Raw genomic sequence first — 24595 nt, 5'->3', positions numbered from 1 at the left:
TGCTGCTTATCCTGCCTTTAGGTGCTTTAGAGAAGAGATTTGACCTCTTCTTCACGGCAGTCCCTCAAATGTTGGAAGACTGCGATCATGTCACCTCTAGTCCTTCTTTTCATTAGACTAGGCATACCGAATTCCTGCAACCTTTTTAACCATTCCTAACACCACCCTTGTGGATCACAATATACTTTTCTACTAATTTTCTGGGTTCAAAAGCTACACTGAGCTAAATCAGTGGGGTTCCCATGATCTGCAAACCATAAAAAGCTCTGCATTTTTTTATGGTTTGTGGGATCTGCAAGCCAGGTGTTGTTTGTTTGTTTGTTTTTGTTAAGCATCTTACAGAAAGACTAGTCAGAGACAGACAGAAAGGGTTCACGTTTGCTCATCCGAAGATCGGGCTCAACTAAAATTTGAAACAATTTGAAACCTCAGGATCCTTAGATGTATAAGCCTTTTTGTAAGAAAGTGCATGTATACCTTTGTTATTAGCACAGGTTGCGAAATAGGTTGTGCTTAGAAATACTTGGTTAAGAAGAGCTTGCCTCAGCCAGTTGCGTATGTATAGGAACAGTCATCTGTTTCCTATTAAGGTGCAAAATGTACTCAGCTTGTACTTCCTGAACTTAAAAGTGAGTGGAATGCAATTGTACTTTGCAATGTGTAGTTTACAACTCTGGGGGGGGGGGGGGGGAACGCATACAGAAGTATGGTATGTTGGTGGAAATCCCAAATCTGCCTATTTTAGAAAGGCATGCTAAAATGTATGCAAATTCTATTACAGACAGTTTCAACAAACGGACAAAGATGTAGCAAAGGGATCAGTCAAACTTAAAGAGAGGAAAAAAATAAGTGAAATTAAACGTGAAATAATTCACAGTTCCATATTTATAACTGCTAAAATAAATGTAACAGAAAGTGGATCGGAAAACATACGGATGACACTTCGCAATTAATAGGTATCTATGGAATAATGTACAAAAAAGATGTTGAGTATACAACATTTTTTTTCAACATTTTTGTTGAATATCCAAAAAAGAGATTTTGGAAAAAGTGTAAAGAAGAGCAACTAAGATTATTAAAAGCCTGGAGACTAAAACATAACGATTGCAGGAACTGGGTATGGCTAGTCTAGATAAAAGAAGGACTAATGGGGGACATGATAGCAGTCTTCCAATATTTGAGGGGCTACCACAAAGAAGAGGGGGTCAACCTATTTTCCAAAGCATCAGAAATAGATGGAAACTAATCAAGGAGAGAACCAATCTAGAACTAAGGAGCAATTTCCTGACAGTGACAACAATTAATCAGTGGGACGATTTGCCTCCAGAAGTTGAAGGTGCTCCATCACTGCAGGTTTTCAAGAAGAGACTGGACAGCTGTTTGTCCAGAATAGTATTCTGTGTTTTGTTATCTTTACAGCCATCCTGGAGCTTCCAGGCTTTTCCCTGCAAGTTGAGAAAGCCCCCCCCCCATAAATACATCCTTTGATGCCTTTCGCTTTGGAACTCTCTGTTTCCTTCCACATTTGGGAAAGGAAGAATTTATAAATGAAGTGGCCCATCAGTTGGTTAATAAGGCCTCCTTATCACGTCTGTTTATCGGTGTTAGTTATGCCCTATAAAATTCATGGTGGGCCTCTTGGGGGAAATCAGTTAAATTGGAGATCAGAGGGGGGGGGTGAAGTTCCACACAGCATACAGATACCTCTGTTTTGTGACACTGCAGGATCTCTGTGTTAGGCGGCGGTTCGAAGAAAATTAAAGAAAAAACAAGGAAGGTTGCAATCAGATTTATCTGATGGTAGTTTGGCCATTCTGAATTCAGCATTTCTGGTACCTCCCAGTCATTTCTGAGACCAGAAAGTAGACAAAAAAAAAAAAGAAGACCAAAATGTGTTCATGGTAGGCACTGGTGGCATCTGCATATCATTAATGAATCCTTCTGCAATTCTCAGTGATAGAAGCTTTTTTTTTCACACCGCAGCCTTAACTTGGTTAAGGGAATTTGTCTGGATTCGCACAATACACAAATCAGAAATCAACCAGGTTAAGTTACAACCTCCTGCATGTGATGTCACATGCATCATTATTCCATTGTGCAAATGGTGTTAATGATACTGTGAGGTCCTGCATATATGCTTTTGCTGGTCAAGTTTCAAATCAGGGTTACCAAGTTGGGCAAATGTATTTGCCTGACCTTTATTGGTTAAATGTGTTTTTTTTTTTAAACATAGCCCCTGCAAAACTTTTGAAGCAACAATAATAATCCGAATTGTTTCTCCTTTCAGAATTCACCATATGCTTCTTCCTTATTTCTGAGGATCAGAAACTTGTTTTAAAGGGAAAAATGTTTAGTGGGCTCTATACTGCAACTTAGTCCTCAACTTACAACAGTTCTTTTAGTGACCATTCAAAGCTATAGCGACACTGGGAAAAAGTGACGTATGACCATTTTTCACACTTACGACCATTGCAGCATCCCTGTGGTCATGCGATCAAAATTTTGATGCTCGGCAACTGATTCCTATTTATGATGGTTGCAGATCATGGGATCCCCTTTTGCGACTTTCCGACAAGCAAAGTCATGGGGAAGCCAGATTCACTTAACAACTGAGGCCAGAGAGGTTGTAAAATGGGGCAAATTCACTTAACAAATGTCTCACTTAAGAACAGAAATGTGGGTCTCCATTGCAGTCCCTAAGGCGAGGGCTACGTGTAATAGCCAGAGAAACTTGCTTTTCGTTTTGCGTACAGAGGCAAGCAAGCCACCAAATTTGGCATGCACCTTAAGCCAATGGGACTGTTTTTCCCCCATAAATTCCTTGTCTTCAGCCTGTGCATTCTCTACACAGGGTGCATTTGCTTTTTTAAAAGCCTGTCATCGTATTGCATTAGTTTAATAGGGGGAAAGATAACCCTCTCCTTTGGCTGAAAAACGGGTGAGAGCCAGGCCAAATGGGAGATGTATTCCCTGCACGCAGCCTCTGGTTGAGAGATCTAAACACGGAGTTAAGCAGCAGCAGTTCCTTAAGGTGAAAAGGGGTGCCATTTTTAGCAGGCAGAAGGAGGGGACATGGAGGACACGATGTCATTTTGCCATTAGCTCAGCTTCAAAGGCTGAAGGGGAGGGCAGGATGGAGGGCTGGGAAGTAATTAGAGCTGGTCCCCAGGGGTAGAGACCCTCTGATTTCTTTCACCTGGCACACAGCTGCTGGGGGCAGGGGAGGTTGAGAGGAAGCTACAATGAAAAGGGGGCACAAAAAAGGGAAATACGCATTTTTCTCTCCAAGGCCCTTTTGGTGGGTGGAGGGAATCCAGATATCCAGACAGGACATTCCTGGGGTTGTCCCTGATGTGACTAAAGCAGCCCTTGGTCCTGGTCTGCAGCACCTTAGATTTCCAACGGGAAGAATGGGTTCCTATTGCCGTTATCAAAGATGAACCCACTGGGGAGGGAAACGCATCTCCTTTGAAAAGACCTGATTTTTGACAACTGGGGGGAGAGGCTGCTGAGCATTGGGTGGAAGATTCCTGTAGAGTGGTACCTCAATACTCATCGTTAATTGGTTCTGGGAGGTGTGATGAGTACCAAATACAATGAGCACCAAACAGATTTTCCCCATAAGGAATAATGCAGCGAGTCACAAGGTAGCCAACATGGACAAGTTCTAGCTTCTGCACTGGGTACCAAACAAATGTACTGGGACAAAAAAGATTGCATCAAAGTGTGTTGAATATCAAATTCTATGAGTTTCAGAGCAGTTGAGTCTCAAGGTACCTGTCATGGTTCCAACAGATGAGACCAGTAAAAAGAACTCCAAGGCAAAAAAGTTTCCTTAAGGAACATATTTATTTGGCCACATAGTATCGGCACGATCAAAGGTGAACCCAAGACTGATTTTCCCCCACTTGCCAAGCGTCTGAATTTTGATCCCGTGATCCTGGGGATGCTGCAGTGGTCGTGGTAAGTGTCAAAAATGATCACAGGTGACTTTTCTCAGTGCTGTATGTTGTAACTTTGAATTGTCACTAAGCGAATGGTTGTAAACCAGGGACTACTTGTAAAATGGAGGTGTGTGTGGACGTCTCCCCCATTTTTTTTTGCAATTCCTTAAACACCCCAAAGTGTTGCATACATCTGATCTATTTTTGACCTTATACTTTTCCTTGGTTTTTTTACTCTTACCAAAATAGGGAGCATTAAAGTGAATTAAATCTACAGGAGAATGGATATTGTAATTCTACCCTTTTCAGCCTCCTCCCTCCACCCACCCCCCAGTTCTCACAAAAATCCTCATTAGTGACATCTTCACAGCCCATGGAGACTGGGGGGGAGGGGGAGGGGATTTTTCACGCATTGTGTAGCCATTAGCATGAGAAAGATGGCTGGTTTGTGATAAAAGGAATTTAATGGGGAGAGAGCACTGTGATAGGATAGGGGGAAAACAAGGAGATTATTTTCTTTTTCTAGTATGGAAGATTTTAGGAAGCCAGGCAGCCTGGCTTTCTCCAGATATATTGGTACTACAATTCCCAGTGTTCCCAGCTAAGAATGATGGAGATGGTGGTCCCAACACATCTGGAAGACAGCTGGTCAGTAATCACTGACCAATACCTTTTCCTTTTTGGTGAAAAGCTGCGAAGCCTCGTATCCTTCTGGCTTTCCAAAGCTGCTACCACTTTTGCTATGAAAATAAAATGCATTTTAAAAGGCAAAGAGGGTGGGGGTAGATGGAGAACCACATCTTTGCCGGCAGGAGCTTAACAATCCCTCTGAGTATTGCTTCAAATACACATAATAAATCTGGGCTAATTCACAAGGAGTTTACAAGCCTTTTAGGGATTTTATGGGACAAAGGAATCTTCGCTAGTCAAATTCTTCTTGCACTGAGCATATTTATAGGAAGTTTTTGAAGGAGCTGGCTAGGCTGATCAAACGGCCTCCTTCCCAGGGCTGAGAGAAAATGACTGGCCCAAGATCATTTGGGCCAGGAATTGTGGTGCAGAGGTTAGAATGCAGTATTGCAGGCTAACTCACTACTCACTCCAGGAGTTCAATTCTCCAGGAATTCAATTCTGAGCAGCTCAAGGTTGACTCAGCCTTCCATCCTTCCAAGGTCAGTAAAATGAGGACCCAGATTGTTGGGGGCAAGATGCTGACTGTGTAAACTGCTTAGAGAGGGCTGTAAAGCACTGTGAAGTCTAAGTGCTATTGCTGTCGTTATCACCTAGCTGATTTCATAGCTAAGGTAGAACTGGAACTCAACAGTGTCCCAGTTTCTAGCCTGATGCCTTAATCACAGAATAACAGAGCTGGAAGGGACCTTGGAGGTCTTCTAGTCCAGCCCCCTGCTCAAACAGAACACCCTATACCATTCCAGACAAATGATTGTCCAATCTCTTCTTAAAAACTTCCAATGATGGAGCATCCACAATTTCTGGAGGCAAGCCTTTTCACTGATTAATTGTTCTAACTGTCAGGAAATTCCTCCTTAGTTCTAGGTTGGGTCTCTCCTTGGTAAGTCTCCATCTGTTCTTCTTGTCCTGCCCTCAGGTCCTTTGAAAAATAGGTTGACCCCCTCTTCTTGGTGGTAGCCCCTTAGATATTGGAACACTGCTATCATGTCACCCCTAGTCCTTCTTTTCATCAAACTAGATATACACAGTTCCTGCAACCGTTGTTCATATGTTTTAGCTTCCAGTCCCCTAATCATCATTGTTGCTATTATTAGCTGGGGAATTCTGGGAGTTGAAGTCCACAAGTCTTTAAAGTTGCCAAGTTTGGAGACCCCTGCACTAGATCAAAATAGCTCTCATGGTTTTAAATTAAATTAGGTTGCTACATGTCAGGGAATTGCAACTGACATAGCTTGGCAATATGCTGTCTATCATCCATGGATTAGCTGGCTGAGATTTACTGGATTCTTGGAGTAGCTGCTTGTTCAGATCTCAGCTTTGGTTCTATTGGCTGAAGATGTCAGCAATGGAGATGTGAAGAAGGCTCCATTTAGTCTTCTTTTTAGCCATCATCAGCAAAGCGTGAAATTGCCCTGGAACCGCTAAATCGTTTCCCCAAACAACAGAATCTCTGTCTTGATGAAACAGTCATTTGTGGGCTAATTAGGAAGTTAATTGTTCTAGATGTGAGTGAAGTCAAGAATTGCTTTCCACACGTGTTTGAGTGATATTTCTTGAGTGGGCAGTTGGAAGATTCAGCTAATGGCACTGTTGCCCTCCTTTCCCTGAATTTTTGACAGTGTCTGTTTTCGCTGTTCTAACATCTGAACCAAAAGATTTTTTTTCTTCCTTCTGGGGTTGCTGGGTCTTTTCATTTGCTTAGGATATAGTAGTAGTAGTAGTAGTAGTAGTAGTAGTAGTAGTAGTAGTAGTAGTAATAAATAAAATAAAAATAAAAATAAAAATAAAAATAAAAATAAGTCAAATAAACCAATTGTTATCAGTCTGTTGTGTGAACCCAGCTCTTCCCTTACCCCACGGGTCACTATATTGTCTGAATGCATCCAAGGTTCACTTTGGACAATGCTTTGAATGTCTCGGTTTTGTTTTCTCCTGGAAGAGGGAGGAAATGTGTTTTCTAATCCCAGCTCCCTTACAGCTAGAGAACTATGTTGATTTAGGACAGATTTACCATTCCTAACGCGTAAGGAATGACCCCCAGTGCCTCTAAAAGCCTGGGAGTGGGATGGTTGCAGCTTTATTGACCTTAGTCTGGCTTCTCTGAAGGATGTTGCCAGGGGCCAGCGGAGGGGTAGGTAGATGAGTGTCAAAAGGGCAATAGCTGTGGTCGGTCACAGGCAGGCAGGCTGGAGGCCAGGCAGATGGAATCAGAGCACCAGACACAAACAGAAGTGTGAATTCCAGAGCGGGCGAAAAGAAAGGAGTCATCTATGAGGCCATCATTGGAGCAGATGCAGAAAAACTGGGAGTCTCTGCCAAGTTGGATAAATTGGGCTCACCGCAAGAACTTTAGGAGAAAGTTCTTGAGTGAGAATAATTCACCAGTGGAATGGCTTGCCTTCAGAAGTTGTGGGTACTCCGTCCCTGGAGGTTTTTAAGAAGAGATTGGACATCCATTTGTCTGAAACAGTAGAGAGTCTCCTGCTTGAACGAGGGGTTGGACTAGAAGACCTCCAAGATCCCTTCCAACTTGGTTATGCTGTTACGGTGGCCTGCCAGCGAGACAGTCGTTGAGTGAATTTTGCCCCCTTTTATGACTTTTCTCGCCACCATTGTTAAGTGAATCACCGCAGTTTTTGACTTAGTAACACAGCTGTGTAAGTCAGTCTGGATTCCCCAGGTCGCAAAAGGGGGAATCACGTCACTCCGGGACACAGCAACGGTCTTCAATACGAGTCAATCTGAATGGTCGCTAAATGAACCGTTGTAAGCCACGGACTACCTTTATAGGCTGTGTTTTTTCACCAAGGGCTTTGCAGCCCTGGCAGATAAGATCAGCCTGCTTGAGTTCAAAAGGCTCTTTTTACAGGAGCCAGGAGCATAGCAGGAACCTCCAAACGGGAGCATCCGAGCACGGCCGAGCGGTGAATTCCCTCATCTTGGCAGCCCCGGCTTGGCCAACCGCCAAGAGAAGCATAAGGCTGTGGTGAAGCTATTTTCAGTTAACAGGGCTTTCCCGGCACATAAATAGAATGGGGGGGGAAGACCCCCACGTGACGCCTTGCCAGAGACTGGCCATATATTCCACGAGGCAGCTGACTCCACATGCTCTCCCCCTCTTCTCTCTGAAGCTCTGCCAGGAAAAAACTACAGAAACATAGGGGCAACTGAGCTGTTAGGACAGCGGTTCTCAACCTATGGGTCGCGACCCCATTTGGGGTCGATCGACCATTTCACGGGGGTCGCCAAGCAAGGCTGTCCGCCATTTTTCCCCCCCTTTTCCGGCGGGTGCCTTACCTCCCTTGAGCTGGGCCAGCTGGTGGTCGGCCTGCTCCGTCTCTGCCGCTTGCCAGCTACGCCTCGGCCGGCGCAGGGGGCGGAACCACGCATGTGCAGCGCTCCCAGGCAGGGAAAGTCCTCGACTTACGACCGGTTGGGTAGTCCTCGACTTACGACCGGTTTAGTCCTCGACTTACGACCGGTTGGGGTCGCGGCATTAAAAAGGTTGAGAACCACTGTGTTAGGAAGAATTGCCCTTCCGTGTACAGGTAGTCCTCAGCATATGACCGCCGCTAAGCCAGGGAGTGGCTAAAGTGAGTTTTGCCCCACTTTATGAGTTTTTGCCACCGTTACTAAGCGAAGCACTGCAGTTGTTAAATGAATCGTGTGGTCATTAAGCGAATGTGGCTTCTTCCCCCATTCTATGTTTTTCAGAAGACAGGCGGGAATTTTTCTTGAGAAAAAGTCAGATCTTTCAGAGCAGTTGGAGATTTGTTCTTACAGGGTATGTGTGCGCGTAAGCCTAAAATGAGGAATGGACAGGTTCTTGCTTTTATTTTTTTCCCTGCAGAAAGAGGGGGAGTCAATCCCCACCCTCCACCCCACCCCGTTCCCCAAAGGTTGACCACCGAAATTTGTTGGCAGGGTTTTTTCCGGATCTTCTTCCTCCTGTGGAATGCTTAGACTCATTTGTGGCAGAAAACAGGGTCATTCTGACCGATGGGAGAGAATTCCTTTTCAATTTTATTTCAAAAGAGAAGAGAATTTAGGGGAAAAAAAACACGCTCTGGGGCAGGGCACGGGGTGTCCTTGCATTAATTTAGTGACAAGGTGGCCAAAGGTGTTTGTGGGTGCTTGCACTTTTGCAAATGCCCTGTTTCCTTATGTACAGTTCTCTCTCCTTTGGAATAAGTTTTGAAACCAAGTTTTCTTTCCTAGAATTCGTGGGAAGGGTATCAGGGGTATCTGGACCGGCTCTTAACTTGCAGCACAGGAAATTTAATCAAGCCTATACACAAGAATGCGGTCGCCTAAAGTCCACATTGCTACTAGATGAGGGTCAGCAGAATTCAGGAGGGGTTGAACTGCAACCATTTGTAGGAACGCAATGACTCTCAGCTAATGATGCACTTAACTCCTTCCCCAGCTTGGCCTGTTCTCCTCCTACAAACAGGGCTTTTTTTGTCATAGAATACCCAGAACGGAGTTCCGGCACCTTTTTTGGATGGAGCCTTGTAGGGTTAGGCAAGGCGGGTTGTATGACGTGTGTGAGTTCCGGCATCTTTTTTTTTTTTTTTTTTTTACCAAAAAAAAGCACTGCCTACAAGTACAAGAAAAAAAATTCAAGAAAGCATTATTTGGGGGCATAGACTTATCTGAAACCATCTTTCCCCCATTTTGATCTGATCAGCTCTGCACAAAAGGCCCAACCCTAGAGAATTCCAGATCTTCCCTCCTCTCTCTCTCTCTCTCTCTCTCTCTCTCTCTCTTGCTCAGAGGCCCCTGACCCTGGAGAAGAAGGGTCAGTCACGCGGCCCATCCCATAATTGAGAGCATGTATCTCCTGGGATAGATAGCCAAGCTAAGCCTTGGCCTTACCGGAGGCTGAACAGAGCAAAGATGGCATTTTTTGATTGTCAGGAAAGAAGGAGGTAATTATCTCTAGCGGAGCCATTGGCTGCCTCTCTAATGAAAACGACACCTTGGCCGGGCGTTCTATAAATCACAGCCTTCTATCTGGAAAGGGGGGCTTTCCGCAGTAATTAATGAACCACTATAAAGACATTAAATGCAGACTGTGCATTGATAGACTGCCCTGTCATTCATCTCTATGTCATCTTCTGCTTAGGTGGATACCTGCTCCCAAAGAAGGGTGAATTTCCTGTAGCTCAGAGCTGGCTGTGTGTGTGTGTGTGTGTGTGTGTGTTTCTAAGTGTGAAGCAAAAACTAGAAAAACAACTGACAAGGCATTCAGCCATTTTAGTTGAGAAGGTGCCGGCCAAAGTTTTGTTGCATCCATTGGAAATAAAGTTTTATGAGATGTATATATGGCTGCGAATAGATTGTGGGCGTTTCATCACTGGAGGCTTTTAAGAGGAGATTGGACAGCCACTTGTCCGGAATGGGATAGGGTCTCCTGCTTGAGCAGGGGGTTAGACTAGAAGACCTCCAAGGTCCCTTCCAACTCTGTTCTTCTGAACAAAAATGGTGGACCTTTGAACATAACACCCTGCCTGCCATTACATGCAAATTTACCTGCAACCCACAGATGCCTCTTAATGACTACGTTTGATAGCTGTAGAGGTGCCTCAGAACACCTCAAAAACAAGTGAGAAGAATTTAGCTTTCCTTCCTTTTTTGTTTCTGCATCCCTTTGCCGAAGGGATGATTGAGACCCTTTTCTTTCTCACCCTTCCTCTGCATCCTTTGCTGATGGCAGCAAAGATGAAGATCATATGGTTTGTTTATTATTTCCAAAGTTCCTATTCAGTTTTGAAAGAAGTCTAGATCTTTCTTTCGGTCTACTCTAGATTGACCACCGTCCACAAGCCTTCATGAGGTTGGATGGTGAGATGGCCAGTGTCATTTTATTATTATTATTATTATTATTATTATTATTATTATTATTATTATTATTATTATTATTATTATTATTATTATTATTATTATGGATCATCGCACAGTCAGCCAGATGTTCAGACTGGATTTGGCATTTTGTCTACCTATCGAGTCCTTTCCCGGGACCTGGGATAGGCAGATGTGGATGTTTGATGGTATTACAGATATTATTATTATTATTATTATTATTATTATTATTATTATTATTATTATTATTATTATTATTATTATTATTATTATTATTATTATTATTATTATTATTTAAACAGCCAAAACCAAGAGATAGTGGCGTGGACGGAGACATAGGTAGTTTGAGAGACCTTGAGGTATTTTGTTCAGATCTGGGGCTTGGAGAAAGAAAGTTGGCTTCCCAACCCATCGCTTGGACAAGACAGAGGTTTCCTGCATGGCTGGTAGACAAAGAAAAGGGTCTTTTAGTCCCTTTTCATATTTTCCTACACTTGCGTTATTTCTAGTCTATTATCTCCTCTTCATCCCCAGAAAATCTATGAGGTCTGTGCCTTCCCTTCCTTCCCCCCCCCCCCCCCCCCCCCCCCCCCCCCCCCCCCCCCCGTCCTATTCCCAAAGCTCCTGGAGAATCAGAGGGCAGGGATGTTGTTCACACTTGGCTACTCGCAAAGAAGCCTCCATTCATAGCAAGGCCTCCAGGGGCCTGTCAGTGGCAGCTTTGGACAATAGCAACATTAGACACGGAGGCCGAAACTCCAGTTTATGGCGAGGTGGCCTGAATAACCAGTGGTCTTCTTCTTCTGAGTGGTCTTTGCTGGAGGAGGGTAGAAAGGACTTGTTACAGTGTCTTTTTTCTGAACATCTCAAAAGCCTTGTAACACTCTTAGAAGGTCTAAAGCAAAGAAGGTTGCGCAGGATGGGAAAGGAAGGAAGAACGCCTAGGGCCGTGGTGGCAAACCTATGGCACGCGTGCCACAGGTGGCACGCAGAGCCCTCTGTGTGGGCACGCGTACCCTCGCCCCAGTCCTAGGCCTTCAGCTGGGTTTTATAAAACCTTTTCGCTTTAGGCCTCTGCCACTGTTTGAAAAAAAAAAAAAAGGTTCAATCAATTTCAACTTCTCGTGGGAAAAAAAAAGATCTCGCAAAGTTGGAATTGATTGATTGAACTTTTTAGTCCCACCCAGTCTGCCGTTACCACTGCAGCCATGCCTAGCCAATGGGCCACACCCACCCGGCACCTGACGATGCATAAGTGGGTTTTGGGTTGCAGTTTGGGCACTGGGTCTCTAAAAGGTTTGCCATCACTGGCCTAGGGGGATTTGAAGACCCTCACGTCCATCTCTTGAACTTTCTTTCTGCCCTTTAATTTCACTTCCTTTCATACCTTTAGGCCCCAAAGGGTGCCCAGCCCCTGCCCTCTTCCTTCCTCCAGGGAGAAATCTCTGCAGATGACTTGATTGGCAGCAGTTTTTTTTTCATGAGGCAACTGGACTTTCTTGTTTTCCTTTGAAGACGTTTAGCTTCTTATCCAAGAAGTTTCTTCTGGATGGTGCAGAATGGAAGGATGTATACTCCCTTGCAGACAGCTGGTCATTTGCCTTCTTTTAGTCGTTGAGGCCACCCGGAGGTTTATTGGTGGAGAGGATGCCTTGGGATTCCATACCGTAAAAGGGATATACAAAAAGAGGAGAAGGACAAAGTCTATGAGGCAGACCCAGAAGAAGATGGAGAGACAACCTCAATGACACACTACAGCAGCATCAAAGAACAATGGTTGAGGTCTCCAGGAGAGCAAGAACCAGACCGTTGTACGTCCCTTGATAACTAAGGTGGTTATAGAAGGATAGAGAGATGGGCAGTGAATGAACCATGTCTGCAGCCTCCTTGGAATCCCACCCCTCCATTCAGGCCCAAGGGAAGACCCTTGGACGAGGTCCTCCCTACCTATAAATCGCCCAGAATCACTTCAATAGTGATATGGGCGTATATAAATTGGATCAATCAATCAATATGCTTGATAATTTTCCCCATCTGCCCTACAGGTCGTCCACGGCTTACAACCATTTCTTTAGTGACCATTTGAAGTTACAACGGCATTGACAAAAGTGGCTTATGACCTTTTTTGCACACTTAAGACCCTCGTAGCATCCCCGCAGTCACATGATCAAAATTCGGATGCTTAGCAACCGGTTCCTATTTAGGAGGGTTGAGCACCCCGGGGTCTTGTGATCCCCTTTTGCAACCTTCTGACCAGCAAAATCCATGGGAAAGCCAGATTCACCCAACAGCCGTGTTTCTAACTTAACAACCGCAGTGATTCACTTAACAACTGAGGCAAGAAAGGTCATAAAATGGGGGCAAACCTCACTTAACAACTCTCTTTGCAACAGAAATGTTGGCCTCGGTTGTGGCTGTAAGTCGAGAACTCTCTGTATTAAGAGCTGAAGTTGGTGAACAACTTTTGGAGAGGGGGAGAGGGGGAGGGGAGGAGATCAGCACCCCAGATTTATTGGGTAGCTACCTCAAGTCACAGGGACTATGGGAAGCCCTGGGGCCTTTAGCAGTGCTTCCCCTGCTCAGGTGGCTGCTTCATGTGTCCTGTTCTTTGCATCTCTGTCCCTCTCCTTCCTTCCCTGACTGGCATTGCTTCCACTTGATCTAATCCTGATCCTCTAGTTTAGTTTAGTTTTATTAAATTTATACCCCGCCCTTCTCCCGGAGGACTCAGGGCGGCTTACAGCCAGTTTAAAAACAATAATACAATACAATACAAAATTTAAAAGTGATTAAAAATAAATATTTAACTAGGCCGCTTCTACTAAAAATTTTGTTAAAACCAATTTAAAATACCCCTAGGCCAGTCCTGCTCACTGAAACAACCAAGTCTTGAGGGCGCGGCGGAAGGAGGGGAGATCCGGAATCACCCGGATCTCTGGGGGCAGCTCGTTCCAGAGGGTGGGCACTCCGACAGAGAAGGCTCTCCCCCTGGGGGTCGCCAGCCGACACTGTCTGGTTGACGGCACCCTGAGGAGGCCCTCTCTGTGGGAGCGTATCGGCCGGTGGGAGGTGATCTGTGGCAGAAGGCGGTCTCGGAGGTAACCAGGTCCGATGCCATGGTGCGCTTTGAAGATGATAATCAACACCTTGAAGCGCACTCGGAAGGCCACAGGCAGCCTAACCACCTTTGGATTTGCTGTAAGACATTCCACTTAATGTTTCTCTCCTCCCTCTGCAAAATCTGGGCTTCTTCCTGATCACTAATGGTTTTCTGAATGAAAATAGATTGCCCGCTAATAGTTTCTATTTAGTTTTCCACTTAGTTTTCCACGGAGTAAATAGGCTTTGGGTTTTGTGTGTGTGTCTGTGTGTGTTTTTTGAGGTTCGGTCTCCCCAGATGAACATTTGCAGCTTGACCACGAGGTTCGGTTTACACCCAAAATCACTTGAAACCGCTGTCATTGCAACAGTAAATAAAATGTAGGCTGCATCGGTGTCTTTTCTTTCTTTTTTTTTTTTAAAAAAGCAGTATTTTATAACACAAGCCATGAATGTTTAATGCAAGCTGCTTTGGCAAAGGTGGTGATTTTTTTTCCCAGGCGCTGTTCATGAAAGACGCATCAGAAAGGGTGCAGACCGGCATATTTTACTTAACATCCTCATCGCTGAATTATTTATGGTCTGCCTTGTTTTATTCATGATAAATATTAATACCGGCGTCTTTAAGAGGTGTGAGTCTTGCAGCGTTTTTTTACCTGGAAGAATGAGAATATTGGCAATGAAGCGACGGGCGTGTTGTTTTGTTCCTTGGGCTGTCCTTGGTCAAATAAACGCTCCGCTTCTGCAGCATTCCCAGGGAATGGCATTATGTCCTCTCCACAATCTTTTCTAGCAAAACTTGCTAGGATCTAGCAGACTGGGGACAATTTCTTTTCGCATCTGCTTTGTTGGTGAGCTTCCTATTCAGCAAATTCAGAAGCTTGCCCAGGGATCCTCTGGGACTTTGAGAGAACTGTTGTAAGATGAGGACTACCTGTGCTGAGAAGGGTACACCTGAGTTGGTGAGCTACTAGCTTCATGATTTCAGCATAAGAAAACCCCAGAGAAATAAGATCTTGGGTTTAGGAGAAGACATGGTGTGCTGCATCTGTTCTTAAAACTGCACCGTGAAGAAGAACAGGGACTGGAAGGCGTCAGAATCATTTCAAGGGCAGCGCTGAACATATGCTCAGAGGTGCCACCAGGAAATTAAACGATGAAATAATATTAGATTCCCGAAAGAAAGCCTCCATCTCCGTATACTGTGATTTATGCCTGCTGCAGCCAAGGGAACTGTCGGCAGGTTGCAATATATATAAACAATACCGTGAAATGTCTACGGTATAATAACTTCAAATAACAATCACGATGGAAAGTAATGCCAAGAACCTTCTATAATCATAAAAGTAGGAGGGGAAATGAAGACAGGCAGTTCAGATATGAGCCATTATAGAACTAGATTTACAGACTTGGCTGAACAACAGATTTCATAACAACCCTGATAGCTTTGATGGCTGTTGTTGTTGTTGTTGTTGTTATTCCTCTCCTTTCCCATAGAATTCAGAGTGGTGCATATGGGGATCTCCACTCTTTTTCATAGCAGGGCTTTGGCACTCTCTCCGCCGTTGGGTGAGATCATCCGTCACCAGGGACTGAGATGTCATCAAGATGCTGATGATGCTCGACTGTGTATCTCAGTCCGTTGTGAGTTAAGCCTTCTCCGTGGTGGCTCCCTCCCTCTGGAACATCATCCCTCTGGAAATTAGATTGGCCCCCACCTTGACACTCTTTTGTAAGGCCATGAAGACGTGGTTCTGCCAGCGGGCCTGGAGAACCCAGAGCAGAATGGAGCTCATTAAATGGCTGGTATGGGTGTGTGTTGTCTGGGGTGTGTGTGTTATTATTTTATTATTTTAATTTTTTTTACTATTTTTATTCCTTTTGTGTTGTGTGTTGATTTCCCGTAAGCCGCCTTGAGTCTCGGTGAGCGAGTTGGCAGTGATATAAATTTTCTAAATAAATAATAGACCAAGTTAGCACTATGTTGGTAGTCCTGTTGACTTTACAACAGTTCCTTTAGTGACCGTTCATAGTTACAACGGCACTGAAAAAAGTGACTCAGGACCCTTTTTCACACTTACGTGGCAGCATCTCCAGGGTCACATGATCAAAATTTGGACACTTGGCAACTGGTTCACATTTATGACGGTCGCAGTGTCCCTTTTCGACCATCTGATGAGCAAAGTCAATGGTGGAAGCCAGATTTGCTTAACAACCTAGTTACTGACTTAACAACTGCAATGATTCACTTAGCAACTGTGGCAAGAAAAGTCGCAAAATGGGTCAAAATTCACTTAACAAATGTCTCGCTTAGCAACAAAAAATTTGGGCTCAATTGCCATCATAAATCGAGGACTACCTGTAGTCATGTTGGATCTGGTTCCCCCAATCCAACGTGTGAATGTCTACAGTCCACCGTCCCTAAAATCTAAGCATGTTGATGTTCAGCCTCACTAGAGCACAGCAAGGTACAGGGAAAATAAAACCACACAACACTACTTCCATTGTGCTTCTACCCTGGTTGGTTGATGCTCAGAACTCTTTTCTTAATGCAATAAAACGCCATTAGTGTTGAAGGGGCTTCTCTAATTTAATAAAGTGTTCCCAAATTGCATTAAAACCGGGTTTGGGTTAGGTTTCCCTTTGGGATGAGGAGGAGGCAAGAGAAGGAAGGGCTAAGGCTGAATCAGCATGCAAGGACTTCGCAATCTGGCACTTAGAGCTGGGGAGGTGGGAAGGGGGAAGGGGGGGTGAGGCAGCCCATCTTTAATGTATGAACCGACAGGAGAAGCCTCCCATCTGTTGGAGCCCAATGGGACTCTGAAGGTGAGTGATGAATCTTGTCTGACATCTTGGTCCTCTCCCTTTAAAGAGAGGCACTAGTGTTCCCTTTGATGTACTGTTGCAGGGAAAAGATGGAGGCGCCCACGTGCACACGTGGGTTAACTCTTTAACTCTGTTGTCGCCTGAAGGCATCTTGCAGGGGACAACAGAGGGGAAGCAGAACCAAAAGACACCCTTTTGCCATGGGGGTGGAGAGCCGGCAGACAGAGCGATTTCCCCCCCCCAGGGTTGGGTTGGCCAGGAACTTGGGGAAGGGTTAGATGAAAAGAAGCCCCCCCTTCCTTTCCTTGAAGGCTTCTGTTCTATTTAACGAATAGGCTAGGCTAGGCTAGGCTAGGCTAGGTTAGAATAGAATAGAATAGAATAGAATAGAATAGAATAGAATAGAATAGAATAGAATAGAATAGAATAGAATAGAATAGAATAGAATATGAATGGAATGGAGAATAGAATAGAATGGAATAGAATAGAATAGAATAGAATAGAATAGAATGGAATAGAATAGAATATGAATGGAATGGAGAATAGAATAGAATGGAATAAGTAGAATAGAATGGAATGGAATGGAATGGAATGGAATAGAATAGAATAGAATAGAATAGAATAGAATAGAATAGAATAGAATAGAATAGAATAGAATATGAATGGAATGGAGAATAGAATAGAATGGAATAGAATATGAATGGAATGGAGAATAGAATATGAATGGAATGGAGAATAGAATAGAATAGAATAGAATAGAATAAACAGAGTTGGAAGGGACCTTGGAGGTCCTCTAGTCCAACCCCCTGCTTAGTCAGGAAACCCTATACCATTTCAGACAAATGGTTATCCAATCTCTTCTTAAAACCTTCTAGTGTTGGAGCATTCACAACTTCTGGAGGCAGGTTTTTCCTTGATTTATTTATTTATTTAAAGGCAAAAGGGACTCTCCCAACGCTACATGCCTTCCAGAGTCCAGTGGCCAAAGCTAGGAGGGTCACCTGTTAGAGATCTCTGGTCCTCTCTCTCATTTTTTAAATCAGGATAGAAGAATCCTCGCGGGTCCAGGGCTTTGGGCAGTCACAGCTGCTGATGTTTGGGGCTGTTTCAAACCACCAGTGGAAGAAAGGACAGACTTGGAGGCTAAAGAAACATCTCAAAGCTGTTGAGTGGGGAATTCAGCGCTGGGTGCAAGCAACTTCACGATAGAGTTCATTTATTTGATAAGCCTATAATAAACTTTTCTATCTGCTTTGTATATATATAAAAAAACTCTCCTCTCCTCTCCTCCCACCTCACAGCCCAGTCTCTTGGAAGTAAAAATATAGGGCTGGTTTTAAATAGGTATTATAATTTTTTCTGTGCTTTTTATGCTTTTAATTCCAGCATCCTATGTGCGTTATTTTACTTTGAAGAAAGCAGTAACCTGCTTCCTTGCTTCCTAAGACAATGGCCAGGTTCTGAGAAGATGCTGAAGCACAAACAGCCCATTTTATCACACTCTAGTATGTTGCATGAACCTACCTGGGATTTCCAGGAAGCAGAGATTGTATTTATTTATTTATTTATTTATTTATTTATTCATTTATTCATTTATTCATTCAATCAATACAAACATCCAGGTCAAATACATGACTCTGGGTCGTTAACAACGATGAAAAGCAACGGCTATGCCGTATCAGGTGACCCCCTTTCCAAACAGATCCTTAATTCTGAGCGACATGTCTTGTGTCTTCTCTTTTAGCTATGTCTGACTTCCACGTACACCCCCAGAGTGCCGTGGTGGAAGAAGGAGGTGTTGCCCGCTTCCAGTGCCAGATCCATGGCTTGCCAGAGCCCATGATCATGTGGCAGAAGAATCATCTCCCTATCAGCACAGATAACAACAGGTAAACATGCCCGAATAGCCCAAACTGGCTAGGAGAGGAAGGTGTCGTCTTCCCTTCTCAGAAGTCTGTTGATCCAGGTTTACAAGGTAGAGGGGACTAAATACATGTCAGTCATTTTGTCCCTTAAAATCACAGAAAGTCACCCTCGGCATCAAGAGAGACAGGCGGGCTGTTTCACGAGCCACGTCCCACGAGCCACGTCCCAGCCTGATTGAAGTGGGGCAGCCAACATCCTTCTTGCTTGTTCCCTTCCTGCAAATGTTGTTTCTTGTCATCCCAAAAGGGAGAAAGGACAACCCATAGATCTGTCCGCTTGACCTCTGTATGGGTAGTCCTCAATTTACGACAGCCACGGGTGCAACATTTCTCTTGCTAAGTGAAACGTTTGTTAAGGGAGTTTTTGCCCCATTTTACGATCTGTCTCACCCCGGTGGTTGAGTGAATCGCTGCAGCTGTTCAGTTAGTAACACAGGTTGTGAAGTGGATCTGGCTTCCCCATTGACTCTGCTTGTCAGAAGGTTGCAAAAGAGAATCACGTGACCCCGGGACATTGCGACCGTCATAAGTACGAGGCATTTGCCAAGCGTCTGAATTTGCTGCAATGGTAGTGTGAAAAAAAAGTCACAGGTCGCTGTTTTCGGTGCCTTTGTAACTTCGAACTTCTGTGTCATATGTGTGTGTGTGTGGGGGAGGGTATATACATACTCTTTTGTCATGTTTATGTAGTGTATATTGGAGGTACTTACCCTTAGAGAGTTGAATGCAACAAATTTCATTTTAATGTCTGCTGTTTAGTGTACATTTAAAGTGACAATAAAGTATTCTACTCTACTCTACTCTACTCTACTCTACTCTACTCTACTCTACTCTACTCTACTCTATTCACACTTGGATTGGAATGTAACACTTAACAATAGTCAGAATAGGCTTGTCCCAAAAAAGTTATGGGATAGATGTAATAGATGAGGGGAATGCCACGGACACAATGAATCTTGACCTCATCGAAGTATTCTGTAAGGTCTCTCATGATATCTTTACGAACAAAATGGCAAAATACAGACTAGATGATAGAATTGTTGGATGGTACCAGTACATTCTGCTGATTTCTTCTAGAATTACTTTTTTTTTCTTGTTCCAAAGGCGATGTCAAGCCTTGTATTTATTATTTTCCCAATTCATTATTTTTCAAACCTGGTCTCCCGTTCAAAACAGCTTTCCCAAGGTTGGTATATAGAACGTCCTCAAATTACAATTGTGTGAAAGTGAACGGATAATTTAAAAAGCACAGTACAGTTAACTATAAAAATGTTAATTGCTTTGAAAAATTCCATGGCAGCCTGCAGATTTCAGGATTACGATACTAAGCACTCTGTGAAAATGGAAATAACTTTTGGTATTGCAGGAATAATGAAGGAAGCTCATTGAAATATATGAGAAAAGATATTCCTTCGGAGACCGTAATCCCGAGCATCTATCCCCCAAAAAAGTGTGTTTTCTGAATCCCTCAGGTACACGCTGCTTCCCAAGGGGGTTTTGCAAATAACCGGACTCCGAGCCGAAGATGCTGGGATTTTCCACTGTGTCGCCAGCAACATTGCGAATGTGAAATTTAGCAGAGGAGCCAGGCTGACCGTCTCAGGTTGGTTGGAGAGGGGTGTGGGATGTGGGGTGGGGTGGGATGGGATGGGGGTAAAGATTACAGGCAGTCCTCAACTTACGACCACAACTGAGCCCAAAATTTCTGTTGCTAACAGAGGTTAAGGGAGTTTCCCCCCATTTTAACGGCCTTTCTTGTTACAATCACAGACCAGGTCAAAGTTCCAGTACCTGGCTCTGGATAATAATTACAAGCAAAAGATAGGAGCTACCTAATATTCAGTAAAATCAATATAACACACAGTAACACATCATCAGAAAGAAGGTGGCCACAGATGCCCATCTTCTTACACTCTGAAGTCCCCTTTTTTATATGCAATTTATTCACGGTGTTTAATATGGGTAAAGACAAACATAAAGAGAAAGAGAAAATATAGAAAGCAAAACAGCAAAACGAAGAAATTCGGAAACAAACAAATAAGCAGATTTTGACTTTCTTTTCAGCAGTTATAAGCAACCTCATTTCCCTTCTTCCTTCTCAAGGATTCCAACAATCCCTTCTGCCCCTCATTCAACCCTTTTTCAATCATCAAATCCGCAAATCAACATTTAAAATTTTTCTATGGAGATTCTCAGTCATCCGGGTCAGGGTTGTCCCAAAGGTGCATTTTTTTCAAAATGGCAATTGGACTTTGTTTTTTTTTCCCTTGAAGACATTTTGCTTCTCATCCAAGAAGCTTCTTCACTTCTGACAGAATGGTGGAGAACCTCCACCATTCATTTAGAACCGAAGAAGCTTCTTGGATGAGAAGTGAAACATCTTTTTTTAAAAAAAAAACAAAGTCTAGTTGCCTTTTGAAAAAAAGCTAGTTCGCCATGTTGGCTCAGGAATTCTGGGAGTTGAAGTCCACGAGTCATAAAAGAGCCAAGGTTGACTACCCCTGATCTACACCTTGAAATTCCTTTCCTTAGAACCTTGGCTTCTGTCCACTTCTAACGTAAAATATTTGCAAAAAGGAAATATGAAAGGTTTTGCTTGTCTGCTGTTTACTACACAGGCTCTCCTTCTGCTGTTTACAAAGATCCTATGATCCTTGTGGGACCTGAGAACTTGACCCTGACGGTGCACCAGACTGCCATCTTGGAATGCATCGCAACTGGGAACCCCAGGCCTATTGTCTCCTGGAGTCGACTTGGTGGGTATTCCAAATCTATAGCTGTCCTCTTAATTTTTTTGACCACAAAATGGGGGCACCCTGATCCATTTTTTTTAAAAAAAATATTGTTATCCCACCTTTATTGTTTTTTTCTAAATAACCCAAGATGGTGAATGGCGAATTCTCCTTTCTCCATCTATTTTATCCACAACATTAACCCTTTGAGGTGACTTGGGCTGAGAGAGAGAGGGACTGGCCTAAGGCAGGGGTAGGAAAAGAGCCAAGGTTGCCTACCCCTGGCCTAAGGTCACCCAACTGGCTTTCGTGGCAGGACTAGAACTCACAGTCTCCCACATTCTAGCCTGGTGCCTCAACCTCTAGATTAAGCTGGCTCTATATTTTTATGGTTCATGAACCCACTCTCTTTTGCTCTAGCAAATATGAGTTCCTGGTGGGTACGGTTAGGAAACAATCATTGATAGAAAATAGGTACAAAATTGACTTGTTTTGCCAGTTGGTATGCGAGTATCTTGCAAGTAACACACCTACCATGGCAGCCATTTTGTGAAAGTGCCCGTAAAATGTTCTCAAAATGCTAAATATGATCTCTGGTTCCCAAAAGTTGGAACAATCCTGTCCTAGGTGATTTTCAGAGGAAAATGGATTCAGTTTATATAGGAGGTTCAGCAAAATACAAATCCACTTGAGGGCTTGGTTGCTAGGTTAAAAGTTAATACTTTTTAAAGTCACTGTAGGAGGGAAGCTCAAATTAACTTTTCATGGTTAAAAAAAGCAGAAGGATTAAGTAAATCTTTCCCAGCAAACAAATCTTGCTAAAAGATCTAGCTGCTCGTGGAAAGCTTGTGTCTTTTAATAAAATGGATTGGTTAGAAAAGGCGTTATTGGATTCTTCTGATTTAATACTTCTGAACTGACCAAAGTCTCAATTAACAGCTTACTCAGGGGGGGGGAAAACAAACAAACTTACAAATACAAAGGGAAGATTTCCCCCCCCCAAGAGGAATGGTGAGTTCAGTTTTTTCCCCAGAAAAAGAGAAAGACTCTTTGCTACTCCTGTTGGAATTGCATATTCATCTTTCTAACACCTTGTTCCCTTCAACAGATGTACACACACTCAGGTGCCTCTTTCAGAATACACGGCAATTATCTGTGCTTCTTTTCTTTGAAAGGCTGGCAGATAAACGCTCCTCTTACAGGTTTCTTGTGGTCTGACATCCATAAAAGGATCACAGACTTAACAAGTCTGTTCTTTAGAGAATTGGAAATGCGAGCAAAAAGGAAAAAAGACCCAGAATATTGGAATACTGTCAGACTTTGGGAGGAGGGGGGGGTGTAGTGAGAAATAAATAACTAAGCACTACCCTCCTCTCCCCAACCCCCCCCCCCCCCCATATGACAGCAGTAGAGCCCAATTAACTGGATAATGTATTGGCACAGGACTCTGCCATTCCCCCCCCCCCTTCTGGCTGACAACTCTCTCAGTTCCCCTGAATATTTTAGAAACAATAACATCCATTTCAGCTTTGCTGCCATCCAGTATTTCCACCCTTTCAGTCACCTTTTTTTCCCCTCCAAGGGCAGAGAGATGGGAGTTGGGGTGTTGAGTGTAAATAATTTGTTCAGGATTTTCCGTTGCAAGGTGCAATTGAGCCGAATCTGAATTTTAGCGCAGACCTTTATGTCAGACACTCCCGGCAAACCAATTCCACTTCTTAAATGCTAGGCAGATTTTGCTTTTAAGTTTTCTTTTTACTGTGTACTAGGTGCAGTCAGCCAGCTGTTTAATGGCAGAAATTCTTGGACAATGAATGCCTGGCCCTCCTTCCCCAGAAGCTAGAAAACTTAAAAGGGCCTTCCCCAGTTTTGCTGAACCCACCCACCCACCCACCCACTCCCCAAAACAGCTTTGAAATGAAAATAGTTTGAGGTGGGTCTGCCCCACCATTACACCGAGCTGACAAATGTTTAATTCCTGAATTAATAAATGTTTTCTGGATTGCCCCAAACCCTGAAATACGAACTAACTCAATGGTTTTAAGTTTGTGTAATCTTTGGGGGGACATGGGGGAGTCATTTCAGCTTATTTCCACTCCCGTTGGAAGAAGATGTTCCATTTATGGGTAGTGCTCAAGTTATGATCATAATGAAGCCTGTTCATCATGGTGATAACTTACGAGGGTCGTACATCAAGTCACATGATCAACCCGATTTTGACTCGTTTGACAGGGTTGCGTGTGAGATGCGCACTTTGCAATTCTACTTTAAAGGAGGGTAATCCCAACTGGCTTGGTCAGTCTGCAAGCAGGACAAGGGGGGGACCATCTTACTTCTCTCTTTCCTATTCCAGACGGGCGCCCAATTGGTGTGGAAGGAATTCAGGTCCTTGGAACCGGCAATCTCATGATTTCAGACCTCACCGTGCAGCACTCTGGGATATACGTGTGTGCGGCCAATAAGCCTGGCACGAGGGTGAGGAGGACAGCCCAAGGAAGACTCGTGGTGCAAGGTAAGACTCCTAACTGCGGAAATGCTTCTTCGCACCACAGGGGACCTTCAAATGGGTCTCCTTGAATTTTATTCATCAGTCAGTTGAATCAAGGAGTGACTTTGTCCCATCCGTTCAGAATTTCCCTTTCTACTTAAGAACATTAACAAGCATCAGGTTTCAACTGCAAGCGTTTCTAGCAGTCCATGAGAAAATGCTGTGCTTTAGTTGGCGGTTCCTTGAGTTGCAAGTGGACAAGACAAATTGTTTCCTCTTGGTTGTTTCTCCGTTTCCGTTTCCTTCTTCTGCTTCTCCGTCTCTTTTTCCTCCCTCTTTCTCCTTCTTCTCTTCCTTCTTCGTTCCCCTCCTCTTCCGTTTATTACAACAATGTTGTTTCTTTCTCTCTTCTTTCTTTGTGTTATTTTACTGCACTTAATCCTCTCCAAAGGTTTAAAGGCGGCTATTCAGTGATCTCAGGACTACGGTATTTAAAAAGGGATCCAGAAGTCACAGTTTGCCTGCAGCTTCCCCTCCCTCACCTAGGAGAACATTGATAATGTTGTCAAGGAGGCAAAGAACATCATGTCCCTTACGATACAATTGCACAAGTGACACACAGAGATAATCCTTGAAATGACCACAAGTTGGGAGCAGAACCTGCAATGCTAAGTAAAGATTCATTGTCCTTAAGTTGCAACCAATTTTACGACTTTTTTGCTGCCGTTGTTAAGCGAATCTGGCCTTGTCAGAAGCCTCCTGGGAAGGTCGCAAATGGTGACCACATGACCCAGGATGCTGGACTCATCTTTGATAACCAGCTGATTGCCAAGTGCCCAAATTTTGATCACATGATCATGGGGAGACTGGGACAGTTGTAAGTACGAGGCTGGTTATAAGTCACTTTTTTCAGCATCGTCATAACTTATTCCATGGAATAAGACTCTGTAGGAGAAGAGTCATATTCATCTCTGGTAGCAAATATCAGGCGTGTCTGGTAATATTTTTTTCAACTGACATGTT

General features: G+C 43.7%; 1 protein-coding gene across 1 annotated transcript in view; it reads left to right on the top strand.

Annotated features, from left to right (window-relative positions):
* Window positions 1-24595, top strand: part of IGDCC3 (immunoglobulin superfamily DCC subclass member 3) — a 53886-nt gene that overhangs the window by 8906 nt on the left and 20385 nt on the right. The window contains exons 2-5 of the mRNA XM_029284723.1: window positions 18172-18316; window positions 19825-19955; window positions 20971-21108; window positions 23438-23596. Coding sequence (XP_029140556.1) covers window positions 18172-18316; window positions 19825-19955; window positions 20971-21108; window positions 23438-23596 — 573 coding nt within the window. The remainder of the gene's footprint in view (window positions 1-18171; window positions 18317-19824; window positions 19956-20970; window positions 21109-23437; window positions 23597-24595) is intronic.

Source organism: Protobothrops mucrosquamatus, unplaced genomic scaffold (genome assembly GCF_001527695.2).
Source record: "Protobothrops mucrosquamatus isolate PMUCROS unplaced genomic scaffold, P.Mucros_1.0 scaffold865, whole genome shotgun sequence".
NCBI lineage: Eukaryota > Metazoa > Chordata > Lepidosauria > Squamata > Viperidae > Protobothrops > Protobothrops mucrosquamatus.
The sequence above is the reverse complement of the archived record's forward strand: the minus strand, read 5'-3'. Positions and strand labels throughout refer to the sequence as shown.